Source organism: Acipenser ruthenus, chromosome 31, assembly GCF_902713425.1.
Source record: "Acipenser ruthenus chromosome 31, fAciRut3.2 maternal haplotype, whole genome shotgun sequence".
Lineage (NCBI taxonomy): Eukaryota > Metazoa > Chordata > Actinopteri > Acipenseriformes > Acipenseridae > Acipenser > Acipenser ruthenus.
Genome location: NC_081219.1, coordinates 7,466,760 through 7,491,400, shown reverse-complemented (window position 1 = coordinate 7,491,400; position 24,641 = coordinate 7,466,760). Strand labels below are relative to the sequence as shown.

At 39.8% G+C, this 24,641-nt stretch overlaps 1 protein-coding gene across 1 annotated transcript; it reads left to right on the top strand.

The window, feature by feature from the left end:
- Positions 1–1,870: 1,870 nt before the first annotated feature.
- On the top strand, positions 1,871–23,207 carry LOC117964726 (centrosome-associated protein 350-like). Its single transcript, XM_059005682.1, has 7 exons — positions 1,871–2,001; positions 4,279–4,586; positions 12,568–15,272; positions 15,492–15,773; positions 17,666–17,806; positions 19,320–19,445; positions 20,747–23,207. The coding sequence occupies exons 1-7, from the start codon at positions 1,979–1,981 to the stop codon at positions 20,936–20,938; spliced, it is 3,777 nt and encodes a 1,258-aa protein (XP_058861665.1). The 5' UTR covers positions 1,871–1,978; the 3' UTR covers positions 20,939–23,207.
- The last annotated feature ends 1,434 nt before the right edge of the window (positions 23,208–24,641 follow it).

Below are 24,641 nucleotides of genomic sequence, written 5' to 3'. Positions count from 1 at the left end.
GATTTTAATTCAACCGTTTTGGCTATATAACCTAACATTCTATTTGCCTTTTTTATAGCTTAAGAGATTCATCCACTACTACCCCCAAGTCCTTCGTACATAGCTTCCTCTATTTCGTTACTATTCATGTTGTACTTGCCTCTAATGTTTTTGCACCCTGTGTGCAAGACTTTGCATTTATTCACATTAAATTTCATCTGCCATGTGTCAGCCCAAGCTTGAATCTTGTCTAAATCTCTTTGTATTATTAAGTTGCTGATTGGGAGTTGGCGACCCCACCCAGTTTTGTGTCGTCTGCAAATTTACATTACTTAGTGATTATGTCTTGGTCCAAGTCATTTATATAGATTAGGAATAACAACGGTCCCAATACTGATCCCTGTGGTATTCCACAGTTTGATGTCTGGCCTCTAGTTATAACTCTCTGCTTTCTACTTTGTAACCAGTTATGAATCCATGCTGCTAGTTTACCATTTATTCCTACTGATTTAATCTGTAGGTATAGTCTTTCATGCGATACTTTGTCAAATGTTTTTTGAAAATCTAAGTAGATGATGTCATACGCACTATCCTTGTCCACTCTAGTGGTCGCCTCCTGAAAGAAATCTAGTGAATAGTTAAATAAGATCTACCCTTCCTGTAATGTTGTTACTATATAAATATTATAACTACTGACTTCCTCTTTTAGTTTCAATTAAATTTAAATAAATAATTCTCTGTATGTCACACTTCCACATTGTGTATTTCTTTTTTCATCTCTGGATCTGCAGTTATACAGAATAGATCACATTATATTGTGGTGAGCCTCAGTTCCCACAGCAGGTGCCTCACAGGTGGAGGGCGGGCGCGAACCCGGGACCTCCCACTTTGAAACATAGTGCAGATACCGCTGTACAAAAGAGCTGGGCTCCCTTGCAGGAACAGATATCAGGCTTATGTCTCCATGTTTAGATTGCGTCACCTACCAGCCCTGACCTTACCCCTGTGCACGCTACAATATCATGTATTTAATTGTTAAAACTACAGTAAATGGTAGCTTGTAGTGTAGCCCACTCGGCATGATATCTGATGTACTGTACAACACCTGTCCAGTGCAGAACTAACCTCTGCCTCATGCTCTGCATGTCTGTAAAGCTTTTCTTTTGGTTTTGATAACATAACTGGATTATTCACGTAATAAAGGAAAAGATTACAACTACCATGGGTCTGTTAAAGGTTACTATACATACTGTAAATACAGTTTATGATCTAGTCTTACACCTACCTAGTGCATTTAGTGACAGTGCCCCTATGGCATGGAATAGTCAGATAAATAACCCAGTTAATGTAGAATAATCACTAAGATTACATTTTCATTAATGAGTAGGTTCTGATAACTATGGAAGTGTAAATGTTTCTGATCCCAGATGAATGTATGATCATGTTTTTAGAGTGAGGTTGTGAGGTAGTGATGTGAAATTACAACTGCAAGTTGCTGGTGGTTTTGAGGACACACTTTATTCCTGGTTAAAAATTAATAAATAAATAAAGACAAACAAACCATGCTGAATTTCGGGTTAGATGGGTTCTGGTTTGTGAGAGGTTACACCATTTTAACTGAGACAAATAAAAATGATACAGGATGCTATGCAGAGAGGTCAGATTAAACAGGTTTTACTGTATCATAAAATAGACTGTACCTAACCTGAGAGCTCTGCCTAACGAACCTGTCCCAAGACTGCACAGTGAGATGGAGAGGCTGCTGTAAAGCATCATGCATTGATGCGTCAGTCAAGGCCCCACAGAGAGAGAGAGAGAGAGAGAGAGAGGGAGCAAGAGACAGACGGAGAGATTTATACTCTCATCTCTCCCATTACAGTCCTACTGCAGGCAGAGAGGTTGGGGGTTCAGTCGGAGAGTGGGGAGTTTTGGGGTATCCTGGATTGGGTCATCCTCTTTAAGGATATAAGCTTTATTCTTGATTGCAAACTCAGCAAATATGCCAGTCATGAGCAGACCTGGGTAGGTATTTCTTTTTTACCCAGTGATTACCTGACCTGCTTTTTTATAAGCAGCATTTGCTTTCAACACTGTCAGAGTTAATACAGATTCTATAGAGAGTACATAGCTGACAGCAGCATGATGTATACTGTAGGAAAGGAATACATATTTAAGGAATATAGTATTTCTGCTAGCTTGTGTTTTAGAGGAAGGCCTTTTTGTCTCCAGCAAAGAAAGTCACTTTATCCATGGCATACTAATAGAGCTGTTTAATTAAGAAAGGATTAGTTGGATGACTTGCAATTTGGAAACAATTAATGGCAGCATTTTGTTTTTTAAACAGAGCTAATTTGAAGCCTTCATGTGTATACTCTTCCTAGCTGCTGACAATGTAAAATGGGTGTGCAAATCATCCTATCTATAATTAAATACAGTTTTTTTTTTTAGTAACAGCCTAGAGTAGATGTTGATGTATTGTGATAAGTAATGGTTCACATAAAACAAAAGATAACTGTTTTCATGACAAAACAGAATATTGAATAGTCTTAGTTGTTTTTGTCATCGTTATCATAAATGATTCCTGGAGTTCTGGTGTGGTATCAGTAGCTTTTAAAACTGCACCAGTCATGCCAGTGCCTATAAAAACACATACGGCCTTGGATAATTTTAATAATTTTCAGCCTATTTCAAATCTGCCATTTCTTGCTAAACTACTAGAACGAGCTGTCACTCTGCAGTTAACTTGCCACCTCACTGCTAACAAACTTTAAGAACCTTTTCAATCTGGTTTTCGACATCTTCACAGCACTGAGACTGCCCTTGTCAAAGTTACTAATGATCTATTAATGGTAGCAGACTCAGGTGCTTTATCAATATTAATTCTTTTGGATCTTAGTGCTGCATTTGACACTGTAAATCATTCTTCTTGACAGATTAGAGTGTTTATTTGGTATCTCTGGCACTGCTTATCTAACAGGGTGCCAACAATACATTTCCCTGGGCGGGTTTAGTTCTGAGGTTGGGTCAGTACCATCTGGTGTCCCACAAGGCTCTATCCTGGGCCCCTGTTATTGAGTATTTATATGTTTCCCCTCGGCCACATATTAAGATCACATGGCCTGAATTATCATTTTTACGCAGATGACACTCAGATCATATTCATTCTAAACCTGATATTGATGTTGCTGTTCTTTCTGCCTGTATCTCTGATATAAAAAGTTGGATGTCGCAACATTTTTACACCTAAATTGTAATAAGACTGAGGCTTGTTTTCCCATTCTCATATTGGTTTTTGCAACAAAATATTCAAAATGGAATAATCTGTAATACAAAAATAAATAATAGACTGTAGGGACGAAAAATGAAATCAATCTCCAAGAGTCGGTGATAAAGAAGGTAGTCTTCATTCAAGCAGATATCTGGAGAGACAGCACTTCACAGGCAATCTGTTAATGCTTGTCTAACAGGTACACACTTAAACAAGGATAGAGATACTAACGTATCAGAAGAGGGACAGACCTATTTAACCAAGCGTGCCAGCCCGCTTTAGTGATCCTATGGCAAGCTATGTAAAATGCTAACATTTCCTCTCTCCCTGTGGTTTGCAGCTCTTACAAAAGAAGGAACTGGGATACAGTACGAAACTGTAAACAGAATTCACCCCCACCCTTCACCATGTTCTGTTACAAAAGAACCCCCCACTGCAGCATGAAAATACTCCACATTTAATATCTTAAAAATTATTTAGCTGCTTCAAGACCTTTAAAAAAAAAAAAAAAAAAAGGTCAGAACCTTACCTGGATTGGCTGCCTGTTAGGTTTCGAGTGGATTTTAAAATCCTTCTCCTGACCTGTAAGGCTTTTTTTGTCAGATCTTTTAACCTTTTGCACACCCACTCGCAACCTCCGCTCCACCAATCTTAGACTGCTGTGTGTCCCTTCTGCTCGTCTGCGCTCTATGGGCGACAGGGCCTTCTGTTGCTGTGCCCCAAAACTGTGGAACTCTATTCTGTTAGAGATCAAGGATTCAGCAACTTTGAGTGTTTTAAAATCTAGCTTAAAAACTTTTTTTTTTAGAAAGGCATGTTTATGATTCATTTTCCTTGTTTCTGTTTTTGTTCTGTGAAGCGCTCTGAGACGATTGCTTTTAAGGATGATATATAAAATATAGTTTATTATTATTATTGTTATCCCCAAACTCACATCCTTCCTTTGTTCACATTTAGGCCAAGTGCACTTCACAAAGCTAATAAAATATCAAGTGCATTTTTTTCTTTTTCAATGTATAATGTACTTCCAGGTTTGTGATGAAAACAGAAAGAGACCCCTCTCCAACAGAGGGGAGTTGGAGCTGGGAAAAGAGAAAGAGTGATCTGGAGATCCTGGGCTTGGAAACAGATGTTCTTCGCTCAGATCCAGAGGACAATGAGCAGGATATCCAGAACCTGGAAACGAAACAGAGCAAGCTGGATAGTCTCCACTCCGATCAGGAGAACAGTGATACGGATAACCAGGAATGGGATGATAAGGAGTGGGGCTCCGAGGATCATGAGGCTGGGAAGATTGAGGAGGGATCAACGCATGTGGTAGAGGACAGGACACAGACAGGTAAGAAGGACTGAAGGTGTGTTAAAAATCACCAAGCTATCCACTTGTATCCAAGCCAAGTGAGTGGATTTAATAGCAATGAACAATGATGATTTATGTGAATTGTAATACATATATAATGTATATAATGTAAGTTTCTGGAGATGATCTTAGCTAATTCGTTCCTTAAATGAGTTAATCGCTTAATTATTCTTTTAATCAGTTTACTTTACTGCCTGAACATCTGGTGGACTGGGGTAAGTATCAGCCAGGCCAGTATTGATTTGAAGCGGTGCTTGTATCTTCCACAGCGGATGAAACCCCTAGTAACAGAGCTATAGTGGAGACTGTCATATGTACATACATACAACTGTACACGCTTTTTTCGATATATCTGAAAAACGCTTATTGTGATGAAACTTTGTATTAACATTTTGCGACAATTCACAAAGTATACATTTTGTCGTATGTACTAAGAGAAAATATGTTAATGAAAAGAGCAGCAATATACTAATTGAAATATTTGTTGCGTATTCTTAGCGAGATCTCTGGCATACATTGCAAGAGTCGTGCAACACTGTTCAAATAAATAGCGGGGGTTGAGTTGTGGTTTGCTGCAGCAGAGGGTGCCCGAAGGATACATGCAAGGGTGCAAGAATCAAAATAACATAGTTTTTGTTAAATGTAAACATCATCTATACGATGCATTCTGTTCCGTATTCATTTTACCTGTTTTAATACTGTTATATATATAAAAAATGAAAGGCAGTTTAATCCCATCAGATTCTATAGTGGGGCCCCAACCTTCACCCCCAAAAAAGCTTTTCATAATCATTCAGTAGGCCCTCGCTGAACCGGACATGTTTGTCTGACATAAGGAGGTGATGGGTTTAAAAACAATACAATAAAATCGCACACATACATTTAGAGTTCTCGATGTATTTTAATTGCGCTGAAATAACACTAATGTGTTTTGGGTAGGCTATGCATTACATTATGTAAAAATATGAATCTGTACAGTAGGCCTATACAGTGGGGCAGCAGTGTGGAGTAGTGGTTAGGGCTCTGGACTCTTGACCGGAGGGTCGTGGGTTCAATCCCCGGTGGGGACACTGCTGCTGTACCCTTGAGCAAGGTACTTTACCTAGATTGCTCCAGTAAAAAAACCCAACTGTATAAATGGGTAATTGTATGTAAAAATAATGTGATATCTTGTAACAATTGTAAGTCGCCCTGGATAAGGGCGTCAGCTAAGAAATAAATAATAATAATATACAGTACAGCAGTAAAATCAAATGAATACCTTGTGCACTTTCTTTTTACTTTATCCTACCGGTAACACAAAATAAATCATGCTGCTGCATTGTACACATTGGCATACAATGCGAATAAAAGATTATTTTAAATTTAAACAAAGTGCTTTTTGGGTTTTTTACTTTATTTTAATTATTATTATTTTTAACTTGGCCTACTTAGTACCCTTGACAATTAACACACAATAGATCATGGTCCTATACAGATGCTCAATATGAGCTGGAGGGGTTAGTGGCACATGTGCGCAGTCTATTGCTCCCAACACTGTGGGAAAACCAGAAATGTCATAGAAATGTGTTTTCAAGCCTTGTAAGTACACCATGACTTTCGTGAAAATTAGGTACTTGGGTGTTTGTCTCAAAAATACATTGAGCACAACTGGCAACACACGAGAAAAAGCATACTGGGAAATGCCAGCAACAATTGCGACTGTTTAAAACATGCTTTCAAAAGTTCTGAACAAATTGATGCAATTGTAAGTGTCGCAATTGTCAGTAGTTTTAGTACATCTCATTATAATATTTGAGAACCCTCTTCTCCGCCCCCTTTTTGCAAATGTATACAGGAACGCCCATAATTACATATTCATCTAAGGCTGAACCGCAAAGAAAAACTGCTGCCACAAAGCATTCCCTAAAAAGTCGCACAGCATTGCGCATGTTTAGTGCATTTCACCCTAGACTTCCAAGTGGTTTGCGACTGGCGCAACACTTTACTACATCTACCCCTTTGTCTGTACATTTATCCATCAACGGTCACACTTATATCTGGAAAACCTATTACTAAATTATGATGCAACGTGGTAGCAACATTATTTAGCAAGTTATCTGACTGTGGGAATATAGGGAGGTGTCTCTCTGTCAGTAAATCTATCTGTCTGTATGCCACTGTGACAGGCTGGCTTGTGGGGTGACGGCAGACCAGGAAGAAGTACACAAACAAATGTGTGCTGCTGCGCTCGTATTTAAGCAAACAAAAATAACAAAATAATAAATAAACTTCTCAAACACAAAATAAAAGGCACAAGGGCCAAAGTAAAGGTTTCCACACCATATAAATCAAAAATAAACACAACAAGTACCTTTGTTGACAAATAGGTAGCATTGGTTTTCCTTGCTGTTCACTCTGTCTGTCTGTCTGTCCACCATACTCCACCCAGACAAAGGATTTCTCCTGGCTTTTAGAGTCTGTGGCTTTTCTCACATGGATTTCTGGCAGGGAGGAATTTAACCCCCTCCCTGTCGATCCAAAACAAACAATAGCAAAATCATAATAAAAACTGAAATAAATCATAAAAATAACAACTAAATAATATATCATTAAAAAAGGGGCGGGCACCCCGTCTCAAGGCTATACATACATATATCTTTAAACCCAGCAGATACAACAAACAGTCAGACACTTGGAATTTATTTGGTGACTTTGACCTGGAATTCATATCCAATATGGCAGCCTGGCAGGTTTTGTCCTTAGCAATGTCGTTCTTGTTATTATTCCAGCATCTGGATTTCTTTCCCTAGTAATGTAGTTTTCAAAGTCTTGTTAATAATTATGATTTTTTCTATAAAGCTTTGCTGTGTATAGTGGTAGCAGCCTTCTATAAATACAATAGTATTCCCTTGCTGCAGGAGTCTGATATCAACCGTCACTTCATCCCTGTACCCACCGCCACTCTACTCCACAGCGCCTGTAAACTGCTTTTGCCCTTTATTTGTTTGAACACATGTTCTACCATTTTCAAGTCAAACTAATGCCAATCTTCTAGTTAAATAGTTTTCTACATTTCTTTTCAGTTTGCAAGGTAATGTTGTTCATTTAAAAAAACAAATCTGTGGTCTCAATATTTTACCATTACAAAAAAAGATGAACTTGCTAGATGCTCAGAAGCTGCTTGTCTGAGGCAGTCCTGCTACCTACAAACTGAAGCACCCTCTGCATCCATCCCTCCCCTCTCCACACATACACCACACAATGTAACAGCATTGCATAGGAAAGCTGATTCCAGGTTAGTAGATATGATGTTTATCTAATAAATGACGTCAGTCCAAATACCTATGACATGTGAAGCATGGTTAAGGGTATGCCAATGATGTTGGAATAAAGTAGATAAATATTGTAACAAATAGCCTAGAATTAGCTTTCCTATTTATACAATGAGTATGTTATATATGCAAATTAGTTTAATTTTTTGCAGAAAGCTGGTATGATTAACTGTAACCTAGCAAACGCCAATCTTAGCTTATCCCGTGACCAAGTCGGTCATAGGGTGTCATTTTTTGATGACAGATTGTCATCTCCCTCCACTTCACTCCCCTCTGTCTGTGGCAGCTTGGAGAAGCTCTGACTGCGATTTCCCCATCCAGGGGTTGGGGCGGGGGATGTTTTTGTGCCAGGTTGCCTCTGAATGGCCTCTCTTCCTCTTCAATCCAGTTTTCCAGTGTAGAATTGTGTTTGCTAGGCCTGTTGCTTTGGTCACATGGCCAAACCACTTCAGCTTTCACTCTCTTCTGCTGTGAGCCATGGCTTCTCATTAATGTGTGGGAGTCGGGGAGAAAGAAAGCATTGTGGAAGGAGCCCTAAAAGAAGAAGGAGCACAGCATTAATACAATAACAAGTTTCTTCACAAAAGTTCAAATCCAGCGCTATTTTTTCTTTTTAGTGAAATGGAAAATAAATAACGTTAAAGGAATTCTCATGGTGAGCTAATCAGTGTTTAACAACATGCTTTACAGCTCTTTTATCATGTACCATATTTAGCTAATAAGTTATCAAGCAACTCAAGTGGTATAATGTTGTATACATTCAAACACTCACAATGAAACAATGAAACCAGCTTTAGACCATCAGATAAATAATTTGACACTGTGGGGTAGTGTCACAAAGACGGCCGGAGTGGGTGGCGTCAGACCAGAAGCAGGAAATAAACAGACAGAGAGGTGTGGTTTGGTGGAGCTGAGCGAATGGTTTCGCTCAGCATTTAATAAACAGCACAGAAAATAAAAGGTTTTAACACAAAACAGAACACGGCACTTGCGCCAAAATAAACAGACAAACAAAACGGACTACACAGACAAACACGGTGAGCAGATTTAACTACTATTACTATTACAAATATTACCTCCGTCTCCTATCCCGTTCTCCACTCACCGAACACACAACCCCGACTGAAACAAACGTGCATCTATATATACTGTTGTGCTGGGATTCAATTACTAATTAATTATTCACTTGAATCCCAGCACGTGAATTAATTCTGTGCAACCCCGTGCTCACATATTACATTTAACCAGCACGTGAAGTGATTTGTGCCCTCCTCGTGCCTAAATACAAATCTACACTTTTTAAATACACGTGTGTGGCGGAGTGTCCCGCCCCTATTTATTATTATTTGTATTTTTGTTTGCGGCGCGGGTAAAAGCGCCGCGTCTTTTATTATTATTTAAAAACCCCGTGAGGATGCATGGCTGATCAGCTACTGATTATTTAAATAGCTGACAGTCATGCATCCTTACCAAACGCGTGCAGACTCTGGCCGGGGGATAATAAGATAATTACCAACTAGTTAAATCCCTCGGCCAGAGTATATAAACCAGCAGCACTCTGCACTCAGGGTTGGGGTGTTGGAGTTGAGAGTGTAGAGGAGAGTACGGGAGTACGGGAGTACGGGAGTACGGGAGTACGGGAGTACGGGAGTACGGGAGTACGGGAGTACGGGAGTACGGGAGTACGGGAGAGCGGAGAGAGACGAGAGAGACGAGAGAGACGAGAGAGACGAGAGAGACGAGAGAGACGAGAGAGACGAGAGAGACGAGAGAGACAGCCACATTTGAAAAACAATTGCTAAAACGTGCTGGATTACCCAGCACATCACTTACTTGTTTGTTTGTTCATTCGTTTGGCCCTTGTGCCCTTTTGTTTTGTGTTTTGTTGGTTTGTTTAATATTTTGTTTATTAATAAATACGCTGAGTGCCGTTGCACTCAGCTTTAACCGCCCAACCATTGTTTTGGTTTCTACTTCCTGGTCCGTGACGTCACCACTGCGAGCCAGTCTGCCACAACGTGAAACACATACCCGTTTATATCCCGTGTACCAATGACTATACACCAACATTAACACACGCACGCATCATACAACACATAATATGCACACAGGGGCGGGGCACATTGCCACAAGTAGGTTTACTAAAGTGTTGTGCCTGTCGCAATAGTCGCAAACCAGTTGCAAACGAGTCGGAAGTCTTGGGTGAAATAACGCTCTATAATAAGCAATATTGCACAGAATTGCTGCCTTCATCATGCCCTCTGAAAGCCAGTTTTTGCTTGCTTGTTGTGATGTATTGCATCCCTACTCTTCTGCTTATCCATTTGAACATCAAAAAAGTTTTGAGTGTTACAGTGGCTCGCAGGTGACTTTGGGAACACTCATGTTTTTGTGCTGACTTCGTTAGACATCCTAGATTGCTGTAGCCAGTGCTGTTCCGTATCACCTTTTCTGTACTGAACAAAAGATTATACTGAGCAGTATTATTTGTTTAATTGACAGTTACCAGTAAACCAAGAGACCTTTAATAATTACTGTTTTGGAAGTGGCGAGTATATCCCTGCCCTTCCTGTGTCGGTTCGGGTATTTGTGGTATATGCCTCCCTTTTTAAACAATCTCCAAATTTTTTCTGAGAAAGTTCTTCTTGAAAATTGGTTCGTAACCAAATCGACTACAACACCTCTGTTGTCTGATGACATTATTTTTGTATTTGTAAAACGTAAATCGAAATATGACTTAGACGTTCTGAATATAATTCTCAATAACACTCTAATAAGCAATATCGCGCATAATTCAGCTATTGTTACACCACTTAGGGCCTTGCATATTTATGTCCCACCTCTGCTCACTCATGATTGGACATCTGCAAAACCAGGGCAGATCTTTGACATTGCCATTGGTTAAACTTATTCAAGACAGTCAGCCAAGCCAGAAAATACCTTCAATTGTTTATGTCCCGCCTCCGCTCACTTATGATTGGACTGCCACTGAGAAAATGCAGATCTTCTATTGGTTGGTTTATTTTAAATTGGTCCACCCCTTCACTGGCATATTTTCTGTCAATAACCAATCAGGTTCTTCCCCTGTTAATGCACATGCTTTCGGTCAGTAACATTCTTTGACACAGAAGAAACTACTACGGTGAAACAGCCCAGGGAGTATAAATGCAAACAGATAACACGAGAATAAGGCATCGAAACTAAGAGTTTCCTTGAACCAAAAGTAGTAGCAGATAACATGTTTTTAAAATTAAAATACAGTGCAGTCCATTTATAAGAATCACTGATATAAGAATCAGACACATATAGTGATCAAAACCACTGGAACCAAATCATTCCTATACCAACCAATGTAAAATAATCTGCTTGTAAGAATCAAGCAATCCGCTTATAATAATCATTTCGGGGTAAACTGACTACAGCCAATAAAAGCTGTTTTTGAATTTGATCACATCTCGTGCAATTAGGCACGTACGCAGCATGGATCATGCAATGATGCAGGAAACACTGCATTGTTTGTAATCAATCGTGACTGCACCACTGCATTGTGCAGGCATGTTTTTTTGTGTTCTCTATTAGTGAAAATGTGTTTAAATAAAGTGAATACACATTCATTGAATACATACTGAGTACAGCAGTGTTATTGTGTGATATGCATGTAGAGGGAGTGGGATTAAGTAAGCCATAGATGCTTAAATGCAGTGGTAGTCCTGACCGTAAATACTGTACTGTAATGTCGTTTTAATTCAAAGGCCATTACACGTAACACCGCACAGCAGTTAAACTAGGCATCCTCACGAGACGATCGCTTCTCAGGTATACTGTAGTAAAATAGGATTCTGCAGACTTGAGTAAACATAATTGTGATCATATAACAAGCTGCTTACCCACAAGGACTTGTTCTGATGTATTGTCCTCAATGATTGAGCACCATTGACATCTGTATACTGTATTTGAACTGCTGATGGTATGCTTTTGCTAATTGTAATGTGACAGAGTGGCCGAGGACAGTGTAAATTATCAGGCTGGAGTCTTGATTTACAGTTTTAAACCAGGGTTGGTTTTATTTTTCTTACACTGCGGTGGCGAAACAACCGCTATAAAACAAACAAAATAAACCTAGCTCTAGCTGGAGCACTAACTAACAGTACTTCATGTGGAACAAAGATTAGTTTTGGTTTCTTTTTGTTACTTCTGCTTCCTTACGCCTCTATACCCCCCCCCCCCCCCCCCCCACAACACAAAGCTATTAACTTTAACAAGCAGTTAACCAATTGACTATTATCCTTAATTTGTTAAGGAAAGCAGCTGTGGATTTTTCATGGGCGTGCATACATGCTGGCATCTACTGGTCAACCCATTACACTGCAGCCAGGGAACACGCTCTTATCATTCTCATGCTAAGTTTGATTCTGCACAGTAATCATATCGGTCCGCTTTTAAGAATCATCCGCTTATAAGAATCAAAACACCCGGGATGGATGTGATTCTTATAAACGGACTGCACTGTACATGTGTACTATGTGTTTCTTTTAAAACTGCACATTTGAGACCTATGTAGCTAATGGAAGTGCAAAATGGCTACTATTTATGGAATTATGTTGTTAGCAGTGTATATAGTAACAAGACATTTTCTTTTGTTATAGATGGACAGGTGATTGACGGAAAGGCATGCAATTTAGAATCTGAGAAAGAAGAGCATTCACAAAAAAACATAGATAGCTATGAGTCTTCAGAAGAAGAATCATCTTGTTCCAGGTTCAACTTGAAGCTCCACTTGTCTTCTAATTCAAATGATCTTTCCTTGAAGTCACAGAAAAGTTTGGGGTCATATCCCTCACTCCAAGAATTCCAGAGAGCATCTGCCGTTCGAATAAACATATCTGAGACATCTGTCTCCTCTTTGGAAATTGAGGAAGAAATCCCTTTTGACACAGAGAGCAGTAAAGGGGAAGTGCTAGAGACAGGCAGCCCTCAGGGCCTTGATTCACCTGATCTTAAGTCAAAGAGAGTGTCCAATGACGCTTCTCCTATTAAGGAAGAATGTCCTGAAGAGGTTAACCAACAACAGATAACCAAAATACCTAAAGATTCAATGAGGCACAGTTCTCAAAATGACTATCTAACTCAAAGTGATCTTTTAGTTGACCACAGCCCATTCAAAAGCAAGCAGTACATGCTTCCACGAGTTCCAGGAATAGAAGGAGACCAGTTCCATCAGAGCTACACTGTGGTGGAAGAGATTAAGAAAGATCACCAGGACATTGGTGAGCCCATTTTACCTAGAGTTGAGGTCCCAAAAGATACATCATTAGCAGAAAAAACTACAGAAGGCAAGCCAAACAAGGGAGGCCTATTCCTGGATCTTGAACCCAGAAGCCCTGATAGCTCACTAAAAATATCTGGTTCCAACAGTGATGACTTCTCAGAGAGCGAAGCACCAGAGCCCCAGGAAGAATTCTTCCGGAGCAGCCAAGAACTGGTTTCTTCAAGGGAGGAGCAGCTTATACTAGAGGGGATAGAATGTCAGGGAAAAGGCACCTCAGATCTTGAAAATAACTTAAAACCACTGGTTCAAAATAAAGCCTCTAGAGAAACTGAATCACAGGTTACAAAGAACAGTACTGGCCAACCATGCCCAGAAACATCCAGTTCCCTGCCACCAAAGATTAAAAGACATGTAAAACTAAGTTCCTCAGGTAGGGTCTTAGAGAAAGCACAGGCTCCCAAGGATAGCCCATTATTTTGTTCTGCAATGAGAGATGGTGTTTCCATTAATTCAAGAAGGCCACTGTCTGACGAGAACTTATCAGAGATATTTTCACCGTTGGATGAGGTACTGTCCTATGGGAGTGCTGAACTACCTCCACCTATTGCAAGAGAGACAGGCTGTGAAGCTTGTGAGGATCTGCCCCTCCCTCCTCCTCCCCCTGCAGGTGAGGTGATTACATGGACAAGTGAGGATGCCTCATTTCAAAGCGAAGACTTCCCCCCAGTACCAGAAGAACTGGGAGAGTTTGGGAAGGAGAGACCTCAATACCCAGTGGATGATGACCCCTCAATCAAGAGCGAGGACTTACCATCCCTATCAGAGGACTTGGCCCCTCCTGTTGAGGAGTGTTACACAGAGGAGCTGAACAGCTCTCCTCAAGAGAAGCAGTTCTTGGATCCTATGGATAAAAGTATGGTAGCTGTAAATCATAAGTGTGAAAAGCAAACTCTTGAGGTTGTAGCTAATGGGTCTCAATTTCAGCCTTCACAGGAAGATGTGGAACACCAAGAACAGAGCTCCCAGCATTTCAAGAAGGGAACCCCATTTGTAACTCTGACCAATGCTGATGAAAGCGACTCAGACTCATTGTCAGACCCATTGTCATCCTTCCACATTGGAGACCGAGTGTTGGTGTGCCACACCAAGCCTGGGGTTCTGAAGTTCAAAGGGCTCACCAGTTTTGCAACCGGACATTGGGCTGGGGTTGCCCTAGACAGTCCATCCGGACATCACAATGGCACCTACCGAGGCATCCGGTATTTTGAATGTCCTAAAAACTGTGGTGTCCTGGTCAGAGCCGAGGACATATCTCACCTTCTGGGGGGCCATGAGACTGACTTAGATTTCAAAGCCAATGAAGATCCCTTCTCAGATGGAGACTCGCCTGAGAAATTTAGATCCCTAAGAGATAATATAGGGGACAGTGGATTAGCTGAGGGCAGGGGGGAAGGAGGAGAAAAGAGGAGTGGAGAAAGTGGAGGGAAGGAGCCTAGTGGGGAAAAGGGAGGAAAGCAGTCTCTAGCACCTAAGGTGTGTGAAACTGGCTCATACAGCCCAACTTTTGAGGAGATTAATAACAATATACAGAAAACAGCTGTGTTTATTGAGGAAGAATGGAACTTGGCACAATCCATTCCCTCTTCCACTGCATCAGAGTTCAGTACAGGAGAGACAGACCTCCAGCAGATCATCAGTGAAGCAAGGGCTGAGTCCAAGCAGAATGAAGAGGACATCTCCTTGGAGATGGATAGTAGTGTTACAACAAATACAAATAAGAAACTAGGTAGTGAACAACCTGCAGATAGAATGATTCAAGAACTACCTGAAACCAACCAAAGAAAATCTCTGAGCATCTCAGGAGCTCCACTCATTGGGGAATGCCATACACACAAAGAGGAGATGGGGGATTCAGGCACCCTTGGCATCCCTGTGCTGGATTGTCTGGTGCACAGTGTGGCAGGGGAGTTATTGAGCGAGGTGGTGAGGGAGTTCCAAGGGATTCGGAAGAGAAAGCAGCAGCAGCAGGAGGCTGTGAGGACCAGAGGGAGCCTGACCAACACCCCCAAGAGCCCTGAACCTGTAAGTATAGGTTTACATCTAAATCACTTTTGTATGGCTTGTGGGGCATGTAAATCACACTATAGAAAAGATTATAGCTGTAGTTTTAATTATTTTACTTATTTTCCTGCCTATGTGATTTGTATCATTGTGCAGCAATAGTTTTTATTTGTAATACATTTGTATGTCTACCCCATTCTTCTTGTTCTTCTTCTTCTTCTTCTTCTTCTTCTTCTCCAGGGTGTGCCAGAAAGCCTGACAATTGAGAAGTGTCAGCAGGAGCCCTGCTCCCCCAGCACACTATGCTATTTGGATCAATGGCAGTGCACTACCTCGACAGCACCCCCCCTGGAAGACAAACGCCTCCATGACCCTGCACATGTACGAACACTGGTGGGGAGCGCAGTGGAGAGGCTGTGGAGCCAGGTACCAGGTCAGAAGGTTGGAGAGTGTGATGTTCAGGGAAAGAGAGAAGGGGATGACTTTATGGCCGATGAAGAAAGCAGGAAAGCCTATAAACAGGTTGGTATGTTAGAGATGGTCCCTTACAATTGGAATATCATGGCATAATTGTCGAACTTTGAAAGAGATTGAGGCTAGGGCAGCAGTGTGGAGTAGTGGTTAGGGCTCTGCACTCTTGACCGGAGGGTTGTGGGTTCAATCGCAGGTGTGAGACTCTGCTTGAGCAAGGTACTTTACCTAGATTGCGCCAGTAAAAACTCAACTTATAAATAGGTAATGTAAAAATAAAGTGTAAAAAATAATGTAATTGTATGTAAAAATAATGTGATATATTTTAACAATTGTAAGTCGCCCTGGATAAGGGCATCTGCTAGAAATTAATAATAATAATTAATTAATAATAAAAAAATCAGTATTTAACTATTAAGACTCAAATGACTCATAATTAAAACTCAACAAGATTACTTTAATTTGATTCCAAAGTACAAAGTTCCGTTCCATTTAGTTATGTAAGACTGTACGTCACTATCATCAAACAGCAGATTTTAAGGTAAAGGCCGAGGTTACCTGTTCCTGCAGGGAGGTGTCGATATGATGGACAGGAGATCTGGAGGTGTTCGAATCTTCTCAGGGTGTCTCATTACTACACTTATATTTATACTGAAAACATATTGTTTCAAATAAGATGGGGCCCCTTAACTCTTTACTGGTATCTGTTCTTAAGAAACTGGTCATAAACCAATTTCTGTAAAACAGGTCATTATGCCTATCTCCCAGCCATCACCTTACAATATATACCATGGTTAACTATAACACATCTGTCGAAACCATGTCTTTGAACTTCTCTCCATTTCCACTTGACATTTTTACTTTCTTTCAAACTCACACTTATTCCTAACTATTCTTCACTCAGACCTATAAAACTCTTTCACTCTAGTTGCTGGTCCACTTGGAGTAGTGGTTAGGGGCTCTGGACTCCTGACCGGAGGGTCGTGGGTTCAATCCCAGGTGGGGGGACACTGCTGCTGTACCCTTGAGCAAGGTACTTTACCTAGATTGCTCCAGTAAAAACCCAACTGTATAAATGGGTAATTGTATGTAAAAATAATGTGATATCTTGTAACAATTGTAAGTCGCCCTGGATAAGGGCGTCTGCTAAGAAATAAATAATAATAAAAATAATATAGATGATCATCACATTTCTCTACACTTGTCTCTTGGGCAAACTGTCCATGTTTATTCATGCAAAGAAAGTTTTTAATGGCTTAATTGGAAGCAGCTAACCCGACCATCCTTTTATCCATGGAATACAATTGCATTTCTCATCGTTTTGGGCTACAGGTTCATTCTAATGAGATTCGGTAAACCCAGGTACATCTTGGGGGTCAGTGTAGTGTACACTATGGAACTAAGAGAAAGGAATGTCTAAACTGGAATATGACTCTAAACAAGGAATTATTACTAAAGGTACAATTTTATTGATTTATTTAGCTAGACTTAATCTATGTAAAATATTTCGATTTAAAGGAAAAGCCAAATCCGATTTCTTTGCACACCACTTGTTCTTAGTGGGATAAATACAAATATATTTGATTTGTGACCATGCATTCTTGTATGACTGTTTTTACAACAGCGATGAACACCAAGGTACTATATATACAGTAAGTTGTATCCAATGATAGTGTTGCACCCCCATATCTAAAATTTTTAAATTGTAAAAATGAAAGAAGTTCTTGGTATGTGGCATTTTAAATTCTCACTCCAATGTGGTAGCCCTACTATTGGTTACTTTGAAATTATGTCTAGTAGACAAATGTTTTGGGTTCATGTTTCTTATCACCAGCATATTTTTTACTAGGGCAGCCAGTTAAATGACAGTTTGTAAACCCTGAGAAAGGAATAACCGAATACTGTTTGATGTACCATAAATCATTCTTCTCTTTCACTTGCAGGTCATATTTGATCTAACCTCAGATATATTTCATGATGCTTTTCAAGAGGATCTGAACACCAGTACCTCCCCATGGAGGGGGAAAGGGGTCTCCACCCTCTCAGCTCTACTGTGCAGCAGGCCCACCCTCAAGGAAGTCAAGGTAACGCTCTGACAAAACTCATGTATCTTAAGGCATGTTTACACTGAAGCAATTTGCTGTGTCTGTGGCGGCACTGATGCGGTATCACTTTAAGTGTAAATGGGAAATGCCGGTAAAATGCAGCCACACTTTATTCCGCCACTGAACCATCTCTCGAGGTGGTTCAGTGGCGGCACAGTGCAGGTACTGAAGTGCATTACTTTCAGTGTAAACTGCAATGCCGTCACAGCCATCGCATTTTGCATTCAAGGTGGATTTTTTTTTCCAAGTAAACACAATTTCCTGGCAAGTGACCCAGGCAGTAATTGGTCTGAAAAAGAAGTAAGGGAGCTTTTGACCATCAGAGCAGAAGAAGAGATAAACGCACAACTTGATGAACTGTGGGAGATGCTAATGTGTATTCCACAAGAGTAGAAAAGTTAATGACACGCGGTGTTGTGCATAATAAAAAGCAAGTGATGGCTAAATTCTTTCTGCATGTCTTCCAATCTTTTCATTACTCTATTGTGATAGTCAGAAAGTATAGTGAAAAATATCACGCATACCACGGTAGGTACCAAAGGCATCATTGTTTTGATCACGGTACTGCGATAATATCTGCCTTCTGTGTAAATGGGGGTAAGCCACCAAATTGCAGACACTGAACTGGCAATATTGTTGTGTGTAAAAGGTGAATTTAGAAAACGGAATGCGGCATCACTGATCCTGCATTTTCTGTGGGAATATGGCTTTAGACTAGTGTCCATCCCTTTGTACTCTCTGCTCTAACACTGTCTCTGATATAATCTAAGGCTGCTGTCCACTCCTACAGCCTCACACTCAGTCCCTCCCCTGTCACGCTGTATTTGATGTAAGGATATATGTCATCTGTGCAGTAGGTTCAATTTTTGAGCCAAAATAAAAACAATAATGTAATAATGACTAAAATCATCAAGTTTGCAGTTTGTCTTATACAAAGACATATGTCTTCTCAAATTAAGCAGTGTGCCAAACAGGATTCCAGGGCAAAGGGGCCGAGCCTCTTCATGTTCTTCAGAACGGCTTCCATAAAAAAATTTTTTTTTTAAAATCAGCCTAAAGATATCAGCTTCAGATATCAGTTGTTAGAAATACCCGAAGAAATATATTACTATCCAACTGTGGCAAAGTGGTTTGCAGTGCGCAGGTGTAGAGGTGATGTGATTATGAAACAGAAGACAGACAACAAAGTTCACGATCCAGACAGATGTTCATTTTTATAATCCCGGTCTGGCAACTACAAAGAATAATCCCAGACAATACACAGCACTGTAGTTCCTTATCACCTGTAATGGTGGTGAAATTCACTTTTAAAAGGTGTTGACTCAAACACGCTTTGATCTTTAAGAATGTGATGAGACAAAAAACAGTTCTGACCAGTGCAGTAGTGCAAAGAGTCCTGTACGGTGATGTGATCACTAACAACCAATCAGAGTGCATAGTTTGCCCATGACATTTTATAATGATGAATGAATGAACGTGGTCTCTCTTCCAGTCTGTCATGCAGGCGGAGGTTCTGAGACTGCTCAATCTGGACCGCAGCGACCTGGAGATGAGGAGGATTCTGCAGAAGATGTCCAAGTTTGGAAAAGCTCAAAGAGACAGAGTGGACTACATTCTGGTAGGCAATGACTCAAAGATCCAGCTCACAGCACCACCACAGGGGTTAGGTAGTCTTTCTGCAGGATGTAGCTCTCACTTGCTGGTTTATGTTTCCAACCTTAAGCATGCTGGATATTGCTACTAGATACCGGATGTAGGCAGGCCCAGAATAAAAGTCTACATATACACAGTAGTCTTGTGGTTTTACTATGTTTATGCTATGCAAAACCACAGTTTACTGTCATTTTTTGTCTAAGCTGACTGTAAACTAACATAGATATTAGATTATATCCCTCTATCAGTCTCACTGTGCTAGCTTTTCTCTTATCAACACAAAAAAGCTTTTAAATGTAACCTAGCCATGTGGATCAAGAAGCTATTTTTTATGTCTGGTGAAAGGCTTTGTAGATGAAGTGGGTGGGAACAAATGAAGGTTTTCTTTAGCTGGCATCATGCCAGATACTTCAGCTGTTCATTAATCGCTAGGGATACATGTATTTCAAACTGGAACCCCTACAACTCTGTCATGAGTACTTGAGAAGCAAGTTAAAACTGTGGATTGATTTAAAAAACAGATACGTAATTGAGGAAACTGAGACTGAGAGCAGGCAGGCAACACTGTGATTCTTGTGTCATGCAGACTCGCTAAATAGTGTTAAAATATGCTACACTAGACTATTACTTTAGATAAGTGGATAGTGTTTTTTGCAAAATATCAGGTAGTGACACTGTTTAACCATTACAACTTCAACAAATTGGGTCAATAAATTGTAGAGGTACAAGTTGGCGTTCACAGCTGTCCTAACGAATGTCTTTCTTCTTCTTGTTTAGATCCACTTTATTGTATTTTCTGTTTAAGGAATCACATCACGTCACAAACCACTCAGAAGTTTGAAAGCACCCCTGTTGCCAATACTTGGAAGTTACACATGGTTCTGAGAACTCCACAGTATTGAGGCCGCAAAGGCGCTTTAAACTTCACAGTTTTCAAAAGTCACCAGGATGTGACAACTGAAACAGAACATGATACAAAGAGAACGTAAAAAACAGCAATAAAACCATAGTTAAGAAAGCTCTGATATTTCACACCCAAGCCAAGTTGCTCCTTAATGATTTCTATGTAGTTTAAAACAAGATGTATTAGATGTATTGCCTGTGAATGTGTGTTTTGAAACATTAAATAGGTATAATGAAATAACAAACTACTTTAGGACCTGAATGGAGGTTTAATTGGTTAAAAAAAAACAACTGGGAACAGGGCTAGAAGAAAGACCCGGACTTTGTCCTGCTCTGATTTGACACGCATGTGTCCTTGTTCAGATCCAGGAGCTGCATGAGGAGGAGCCGCAGTGGGTGGACTACAGCGCTGACAAGCTCAGTGTGAAAATGAGGTTGACAGAGGAGATCTTCGATGCTCTACTGCAGGACACCATCCAGGTCCTCAAACACATTGATGGAGCGCCCCCTACTGCCAACCTGTGCGCACTGCAACCTGCCTTCAGCAGAGGCTGAGCTAGGCCTCTACAGCACTCAGGCTATTGAACCAGGGTAATAACTCTGATATGACAGGAACTCCTGTAGACTCACTACAGTGTAAAGTCTCCACCACTTTCTTCTCTGCGAGCAATCCAAAATGCTAATTTAAGGGAACTTGCATGCAATAAAGTCATACTTGCTCTATAAGTGGTACGGACTTTGCACTGAAGTGAAATCTTTATTTTTTATTTTCATCTGAAGGGAAGTAATTAAGCCATCATAATCAAGTTTACTGCATGTCATCTTACACCAGGGTTGTTTGTGTAGTAGATTTCTTTTTAGAACTGATGCAGTACTGTATTTCTTTATCATTTCAAATGGTATATTTATACATACACAAGAACACATACACATGCATTGTCTCTAGTTTACCTTTATCTCTGATATAATCCACTTCGCTTTCAAGCTCTGCTCTAACAGTGAGGCTGCTATCCACTTAGTCTCATTCTCAAGTTATGCAATGCAGTACAAAAACGTGCTGTGGTAATTAGTTTCTTCCTCAGTTTGGGCACAGCTATCTTCACGTTCTCTCTTAATCACCACTTTTCTCCTGCATGTGTTTAAGGCATTCAGGTAACATTTTGTTGCAACTAACGCTTTCAACAATTTTCACCAAATTGCTGAAAACAAAACTGTTTAGATTGTGTTGCTTGAACTTTGCACATTGTAAAAACTTTGCAACTTTAAAAAGTTGCTTTAGTACAGTAGGTCTTGAGTGTTTGGTGGCTACCTCTAATCAAGTTGAGAGTGTATATCTCGTACACTATTTGCTGTGTGAGGCCCATGAGGGAAGCGTTGCAGACTCTGGGTCTGTCATACAAACAGTGCGAGAGAAAATACACTCTCAGCTTGATCAGAGGTAGCCACTGAACCTTAGAGACACATTAGAAGTTAAATACATCTAAATAAAAACAAAAAAGACCATATTAACATATTTAATGTGTTTATGTAGATTCTGTTGAGGTTTACTCGTTAGAATTCTTTGTCATTGACATTCTCAGTGTGAGATATATGCTCTCAGCGAAAAATTATAAGTGTAGTCACTGCTAATAGGTTCTAGTGGGGAGGTGCCTTAAAATGAAAGTTTAAAAACTCGTTTCAGCACAGAAAACTGTGTAAACACAAACCTCTTATACCTGTGATGCCTAAATAATTGCACTGCATAGACACTAACAATAGTAGTTATTATTACTATTACTTAATAGATATACTTCAGTAGCTTATACAGCATGCAGCTCGAAATTGAATAATCAAATGTATTTATTGTTTTTTTTAATTGCAATCATTTTATTAACCAGTGATAATGTTATCATGAACACAGAGTGTAAAAAAGATTGATAATTTAATCATTTGTGATAATGAGGACACAGTGTGTACAAGGTTGACATGTTTTCAAATGATGATCACTATTCACAAAGAGTTATTAAAAAAATTACATATATTTTATTTATATTCATGAAACTCTTGCTGGGTTCTTTAAAAGGGGCTCTAAAACACAGACATGAGCGACACCAAGCATGTGAACTTAGATGTCTCTGCCCCTGCACACAGACCCTGATTTGTACTAATCTTGTATTACTACCTAAAATAACATTAGGAAGTCCAAAATGAGTGTTAATCTGGGTCTGTGAAACCAGCCGTATAAATTCAGATGGTACATCAGAGTGTAACCATTAATCAGCTAACACAGATTGAATATAGGGCAGATGCAACTGAGCTCAGGGCAGTGGGAATTCTCCTGACAAATCCAGTATTGACATGTTACTTGTGAGTACAGTAATGTACATCCCCATCTTCCATCTCAATGGCATCTTGTTCCAGTATCAAACTGGGGGTGGAGTCATCACGTTGTTTGTATAACTGGTATTTATATTGGACAAGCCTGCAGTCTTAGCTGGGCTGACAGAGTCCCAATTGAAATCTGTTTGATCTTTACCTGCTGCTAATGGAAACGAACAAGTCTGATTCCCAGTGATGGATATGTGTCTTAAACAGTATGTAAAAGAACAAGCTCAAGAATCCTAACAGCAGATTTACACTCCATTTCTCCAGCTGCCCTCCTCACTGTGGAGTAGCAAATGGATAATCAGAAATGACATTCAGGTCTAAAGACCCTGCCTCCAGCGTGTGCACTGTGCTGTAAAGAAAATATTGATTTTTATTTATGAAATGTATATTTTTATACCATATTCTTTGAGTTTATACTGATTTGTTATATTTGCAACTGAGAACTGACCCAAATAAAGTTTGCTGTGTTTTACACCACTGAAGTTAACCTTTTTATTTTTTATTTTCTAAGTGTATTTACCCGTCCACTTTGCTTCTGTCAATATAATCACTTTAATTAGGCTGCGTGCAAACGGCTTTGCTTCGTGTGTAGCTATGGGCGACAATTGTGGAAATCAACACTGTCGTGTCACATCACTGTGCCATGTTTACATACAAGGCAGTGCACTGAAGCTTGTGTGGTTTGAACACTGTGCATCAAAATAGCCCATCACAACAATAAGAGGGGTTTTAAAATGTGACACAAGTATTTGGAAACGTATTTTCTATTGAAATAAGGGTAACTTTAACCACAGGTACCCTCTGAGAAATGTATTGTAATGTTTTAAAGCTGCAGGAGACCAGGGAGACGATGTTGCAGTTTCCAATTCACGGTTTATTTGTTGTACTACAATTACTGGGTGCCAACTGAACGTGCCGTAGCAGCTGGCAGTCCCCTTAAACTAATAATAGAAGCGACTACAATTACTGTTTACAGGCTTCTGAATGCACTGTGTCGCTGTCAGCCTCGACCACGCAAAACAACCTTAAACACAAACTGTCTACGATGCTGACCAAGCTCTAAGACTTTAGTTAAGTCTGACACGCTCCTCGTGCTGAGGGCACGCTGCTGCTTTTATAATCACGTCCCTCCTGAAACCAGCCCACCAGTCCCAAACACTCCCTTTACAGGGTTCCACAGCAGTCTTAGTTCAGTGCCCCTTTTCTGATAGATTGACTCTCCAGTAACTGTACCCTGCAGCAGAGAGTCTGGGTAACGTTGACCTCGCAGGCTGTCGACGTTACTGTATGTGTGTGAATAATACAAAATCATTTGTGAACTTGTTATTTTCACATTTGTGAAACTCATGTTGTAAAAATTATGTAAATATTGTAAATATTGAACATTTTTAATTTCTTTTAGTATACTGTTTTTTTTTGTTTTTGTTTTTTTTTAGCAATAATTAAACACAGTAGTTTCAGGTCTCCATGTGCCCATATAATTTCTTTCAAATTGTATTTACATTGATAGTTGAGCAGGCCTACTGTATATAATACAAATAGTTAAAAAAAAAAAATCCTCATTTAATTTTACCTTTACAAATATCTAAATAAGTTGAGGTGGATACATCTATTCAGTTTGGTGACCCCATATTTTTATTCTGTGTTAATGTATTATTGAAGTAGTATATGTGTTATCCTGCAAAGTTTAAGAAAAAATAGACAAAGGGTACTCATATTTAAGATGAATGCTATCTGTTGCATAAGTGTGATGGCTATATAAGGTGTTTTAGAAGTGTTTGACTTTATCACAGCTATTAGCTTAATAGAAGAAAAACAACACATTGATAAAAAACATTCCTTCAGCAAAAGAGAAAACGTCAGGGCTCATATTACTGGGGGCTGGGGGTGG

Excerpts from the sequence above, each read along its gene's own strand:
- LOC117964726 (XM_059005682.1), top strand. The coding sequence starts at position 1,979 with ATGCCAGTCATGAGCAGACCTGG. Across the intron at positions 4,587-12,567 it reads AGAGGACAGGACACAGACAG|ATGGACAGGTGATTGACGGA; the intron begins GTAAGAAGGACT and ends CTTTTGTTATAG. Across the intron at positions 19,446-20,746 it reads ACAGAGTGGACTACATTCTG|ATCCAGGAGCTGCATGAGGA; the intron begins GTAGGCAATGAC and ends GTCCTTGTTCAG.